The sequence below is a fragment of the Nilaparvata lugens genome, chromosome 5, assembly GCF_014356525.2.
Source record: "Nilaparvata lugens isolate BPH chromosome 5, ASM1435652v1, whole genome shotgun sequence".
NCBI classification, from domain to species: Eukaryota; Metazoa; Arthropoda; class Insecta; order Hemiptera; family Delphacidae; genus Nilaparvata; species Nilaparvata lugens.
In genome coordinates this window covers 66896117-66902116 of record NC_052508.1, presented here as the reverse complement: position 1 = coordinate 66902116, position 6000 = coordinate 66896117, and the positions used below count along the sequence as shown (strand labels likewise).

The following is a 6000-nucleotide window of genomic DNA, read 5'->3' as shown; positions in this document are numbered from 1 at the left end:
CGCTCTAGCGCAAGTATTATCGAGATATTCAAAAATTATGCACAATTCATTTAGTACTCTTCATGATATATCTCAGAATATTATCTACAGTAAACTGAATGTGGAACTTTTATTCAAACCCTGATAGATCATAATTCGACTATTATGGCCAATATATTAAGCTACTAATTCTACTACTTTTTATATATAGGCTATATTCCTTACTACTAAATACTATAATGAATTATTAAATAAATATAGTTATCTCTCATGGTTACCAGTGCTACAGTACTAAAGATTAATATTGGTGTTCAAGCGTTTAACATTTAATGTTAGTCCTACTACAAAAAATTAATAAATCTCTTTGAAGCATTATTGAGAAGAATTCGTGACTTGATATTTTCATTCAAATTTTATAAATTCTAGAAATCTATTTCAATCGCTCTTTATTTTTAAAGAGTGTAGCAACTCATCAGGGAAATACTGTACCTATAGAGTTGAAGGCTTACCGTATTTCTAATGAGGTTTTAGAAATTTTTTTGAATATTTATGACATTCCAGCATTCTTTTTGAAATAAACTGCTTTTTTATTGATTTTGAATAAATAGAACTCGCATCTTTATATTTTATTTTCATTTTCAAGTAAATGGCAATATATTGGTATATTTTTAAGTCTTATATACATGTTTCTATTAAATTGTTATGTATTTCACTTACAGTCGATCGTTGTGACTGAAATACTCGTTGCCCTTTTTGTATTTGATGCAGTCGCGTTGTTTGTCAAAACAGTCGCATGTACACGATCCGTTGGCCAAATGCCGCACTGTGTATTCACTGGGACATCGGCAGCTGTCAAATAGAAACAATTGAAATTATTAATGACTGTGGAAAAACAAAAAGAATTAAAATCATGAATGATTGTGAGGGAAACAAAAACAATTCGAATCATGAATGATTGTAAGAGAAACAACACAATTGGGATTATGAATGACTGTAAGGGAAACAACACAATTGGAATTATGAATGACTGTAAGGAAAACAACACAATTATTGGAATTATGAATGACTGTAAGGAAAACAAAACAATTGAAATCATGAATTACTGTAAGAGAAACAACACAATTGGAATTATGAATTACTGTAAGAGAAACAAAAAATTGAAATCATGAATGACAGGGGAACAAAATAGTATAATGAAATAATGAATGACTGTAAGGGATTTCAACCACGATGTAAGTTTTACACATAAGGATGAGAAGAGTAATGAATGAGAGTTTGACAATGACATTTTTTGAGGCTACATGACTGAAAGTTTGTCAACTTTTTTAAATATTGGTTGATATAATTATCTCAGATCTCCACCTCAGGTCTCCAGCATCTCCAGATCTCCACGTCAGATCTCCAGCATCTCCTTATTTCCACCTCAGATCTTTAGCATCTCCAGATCTCCATCTCAGATCTCCAGCATCTCCAGATCTCCACCTTAGTTCTCCAGCATCTCCAGATCTCTACCTCAGATCTCCAGCATCTCCAGATCTCCACCTCAGATCTCCAGATCTCCACCTCAGATCTCCAGCATCTCCAGATCTCCACCTCAGATCTCCAGCATCTCCAGATCTCCACCTCAGATCTCCAGCATCTCCAGATCTCCACCTCAGATCTCCAGCATCTCCAGATCTCCACCTTAGATCTTTAGCATCTCCAGCATCTCCTTATTTCCACCTCAGATCTCCAGCATCTCCACCTCAGATCTCCAGCATCTCCGGCATCTCCTTATTTCCACCTCAGATCTCCAGCATCTCCACCTCAGATCTCCAGATCTCCACTTCAGATATTTAGCATCTCCTTATTTCCACCTCAGATCTCCAGCATCTCCAGATCTCCACCTCAGATCTTTAGCATCTCCAGATCTCCATCTCAGATCTCCAGCATCTCCAGATCTCCACCTCAGATCTTTAGCATCTCCAGATCTCCATCTCAGATCTCCAGCATCTCCAGATCTCCACCTCAGATCTTTAGCATCTCCAGATCTCCATCTCAGATCTCCAGCATCTCCAGATCTCTACCTTAGATCTCCAGCATCACTATTATACAACTCTACTAGTGAATTACTCATATTATACACTCCTCCAAGTGTATTATAATATGCAATAATATTATTGTCACTTTGAACAATTAATTACGACATAGCAGTCAGGTATTTATATAAATAAAAGCTATTAGCTTCTACTTACATTAGTGTAGCGCTTTCGGACACTAGGCCCTTTATCAACACTAGTGTTCATGTTGATGATTGATGATTGATCATGTTGATGTATTTATATAAATAATACAGTGTTCATGTTGATGATTGATGATTGATCATGTTGATGTATTTATATAAATAAAAGCTATTAGCTTCTACTTACATTAGTGTAGCGCTTTCGGACACTAGGCCCTTCATCAACACTAGTGTTCATGTTGATGATTGATGATTGATCATGTTGATGTATTTATATAAATAATACAGTGTTCATGTTGATGATTGATGATTGATCATGTTGATGTTTATATAAATAAAAGCTATTAGCTTCTACTTACATTAGTGTAGCGCTTTCGGACACTAGGCCCTTTATCAACACTAGTGTTCATGTTGATGATTGATGATTGATCATGTTGATGTATTTATATAATAAATACAGTGTTATGTTGATGATTGATGATTGATCATGTTGATGTATTTATATAAATAAAAGCTATTAGCTTCTACTTACATTAGTGTAGCGCTTTCGGACACTAGGCCCTTCATCAACACTAGTGTTCATGTTGATGATTGATGATTGATCATGTTGATGTATTTTATAAATAAATACAGTGTTCATGTTGATGATTGATGATTGATCATGTTGATGTATTATATAAATAGAAGATATTAGCTTCTACTTACATTAGTGTAGCGCTTTCGGACACTAGGCCCTTTATCAACACTAGTGTTCATGTTGATGATTGATGATTGATCATGTTGATGTATTTATATAAATAAATACAGTGTTCATGTTGATGATTGATGATTGATCATGTTGATGTATTATATAAATAAAAGCTATTAGCTTCTACTTACATTAGTGTAGCGCTTTCGGACACTAGGCCCTTCATCAACACTAGTGTTCATGTTGATGATTGATGATTGATCATGTTGATGTATTTATATATATAAATACAGTGTTCATGTTGATGATTGATGATGATCATGTTGATGTATTTATATAAATAAAAGCTATTAGCTTCTACTTACATTAGTGTAGCGCTTTCGGACACTAGGCCCTTTATCAACACTAGTGTTCATGTTGATGATTGATGATTGATCATGTTGATGTATTTATATAAATAAATACAGTGTTCATGTTGATGATTGATGATTGATCATGTTGATGTATTTATATAAATAAAAGCTATTAGCTTCTACTTACATTAGTGTAGCGCTTTCGGACACTAGGCCCTTTATCAACACTAGTGTTCATGTTGATGATTGATGATTGATCATGTTGATGTATTTATATAAATAAATACAGTGTTCATGTTGATGATTGATGATTGATCATGTTGATGTATTTATATAAATAAAAGCTATTAGCTTCTACTTACATTAGTGTAGCGCTTTCGGACACTAGGCCCTTTATCAACACTAGTGTTCATGTTGATGATGATGATTGATCATGTTGATGTATTTATATAAATAAATACAGTGTTCATGTTGATGATTGATGATTGATCATGTTGATGTATTTATATAAATAAAAGCTATTAGCTCTACTTACATTAGTGTAGCGCTTTCGGACACTAGGCCCTTTATCAACACTAGTGTTCATGTTGATGAAGGGCCTAGTGTCCGAAAGCGCTACACTAATGTAAGTAGAAGCTAATAGCTTTTATTTATATAAATACCTGACTGCTATGTCGTAATTATTGTTCAAAGTGATTATTTTAAAAAGCAGTTCGTAATGGAATCAAACATTGAAGAATATTATTGTAATTGTATAATTATACTATGTCTTGAAAATATATGAATCAGGATTCTATTTGATGAAAGGTATCCTGAATATGGAACAATATATATATATATATAATATGAATTAGTGTTATTAAAAACAAATGAAGTATCCTTTTTTTAAAAACATGTTAAACTTTTAAGTTTTTATACTGTTAATAATAATTTCAATAAAATAGCCCATACAAGTGAAGTGATTTTATGAATTGGGTGTATAATCATAGAGAAACAATAGCATAAGTAGATATCCCATGGTATAGGGCGTTTATGTCGCAACTTTTACTGTTATCTCAAGTCGATTACTATCGATTATTGTAGATTTCTACTGTTTTGTTGGGGTGAGAGTGTATGAACGGCACAATATGAGAGACTACCAGCGTCACACACAGCTTTTTGGGAAAGAAATACGTGGACTATCGGCTTGAGACAACAGTAAAAGTTGCGACATAAACCCCCTTTATCATGGGATATCTACTTACGGTAAGCTATTGTTTCTATATGGTATAAGTTTACAAAAATTAATGCACTAATCATGAATTGGTGGTCATCACTCATCCTCCAAGTATGGCACATATGTTATCATTGCAATTGTATACTCCATGTTTTGAGAAGTATGTGAATGAAAAGATATTTATATAGTGAGGTCCACGTTATTATAATGACAGTATTTGATCAACTTTGGTTTTGTTATCCTTGTCTATCATTCGACAAAGCCGGTGGTACTATCCTTTTCTAGGTCCACAACGATGACAATTATGTTTTTGACGGTGTAGAAATATAATTAATTAATGCAGAGAATTGGCATCGCTATTCTTCTATCTTTATCCACTGCCATTATAACGTGGACCACACTATAAAAGAAGGTATCCTTAATAATTAAAGTAATTGATTTGGCGAGTATTAATTCCCAGCTTACATTTTTTCAGCAATGTTAGTCCTGAGATGAGTGTGGCGTTGAAAAGTGGCGTCTCTGGGCATCTCTTCGCCGGCGGCGTCCTGACACTCGCATTCGGTGTGGTTGTAGAATGTCAGTTTCTCTACTGAATTCTCCTGACGCCTAGTGCGGCCCTGATGGTAGAATGTCACCGTCTGCAACACATCAATACAACAAATTGTGTGAATAAATGAATTGAATTGTGATAAAAAAAAAAACAAATCAAAGCATTCGATTTACTGTAGATGCGAAAACATGAACATGTAAAAGCTTTTTTGTCATAGTCATTCAATTTCAGCTGCTCCTAGTTCCGAATTTGGAACAGCAAGACTGGTACAAAAACCGCCTTTTAGCGCTCCAAGTGGAAGTTTTGTCAACTACAATCAAGAAATTCCTGATTCGAAACTTGTAAATTATATGTTTATAGAATACATGTAGTAATATCAGCACAAGCAGGTAATGTTTTCTGTTTCTCAATTATTCTTTTATAGTTTATTATGACAAAAAATAGTGTAAGCTACTTGGACGTGTATGTCTTTTGCAGTGCTCGAATGAAATTCTAATCTCAGCTAACGCCTCGACTAGAAACATCATTCTCGCCTGCAAAAGGCCCCTTCCCGTCCTTGTGATTCAAGATTACTATTGATATTAAAAACTCAAAATAGTTATTGTGTTGGAGTCTCTATTCAGAGAGTATAAAATATTATGAATACTACTATAATAGAATAATATTAGTATAGAGTTACATTCTATACTCTCTCATTAAACTGCGAAATTTTAATTGACTGCTAACAGCAGTAATTCGAAAACAATGATAATGTTCTTTTATATGTTTACTTTCTTATCCAAGGACCCCAATTTAGCTTCATTTTTCAGGTGTCGTCCGATGAGTGATTTCCGATGAGCGATCAGGAAAAAATAGTCCACTGAGCGATCCATTGTTCAGAATAACAATAAGGATAGGCAGACGCTATGAATGGGAGGACTTGGGTGTCATTAATCATCAGGGACAGTGACACCCAAGTCCTCCTACTCACAGCCTCTGCCTATCCTTATTTTT

At 34.0% G+C, this 6000-nt stretch overlaps 1 protein-coding gene across 1 annotated transcript in view; it reads right to left on the bottom strand.

The window, feature by feature from the left end:
* Positions 1-696: 696 nt before the first annotated feature.
* The window catches only part of LOC111049558, a gene marked incomplete at its 3' end in the record, with an annotated part of 47016 nt that continues 41712 nt past the window's right edge, over positions 697-6000 (bottom strand). The window contains 2 exon segments of the mRNA XM_039429120.1: positions 697-828; positions 4923-5095. Coding sequence (XP_039285054.1) covers positions 697-828; positions 4923-5095 — 305 coding nt within the window.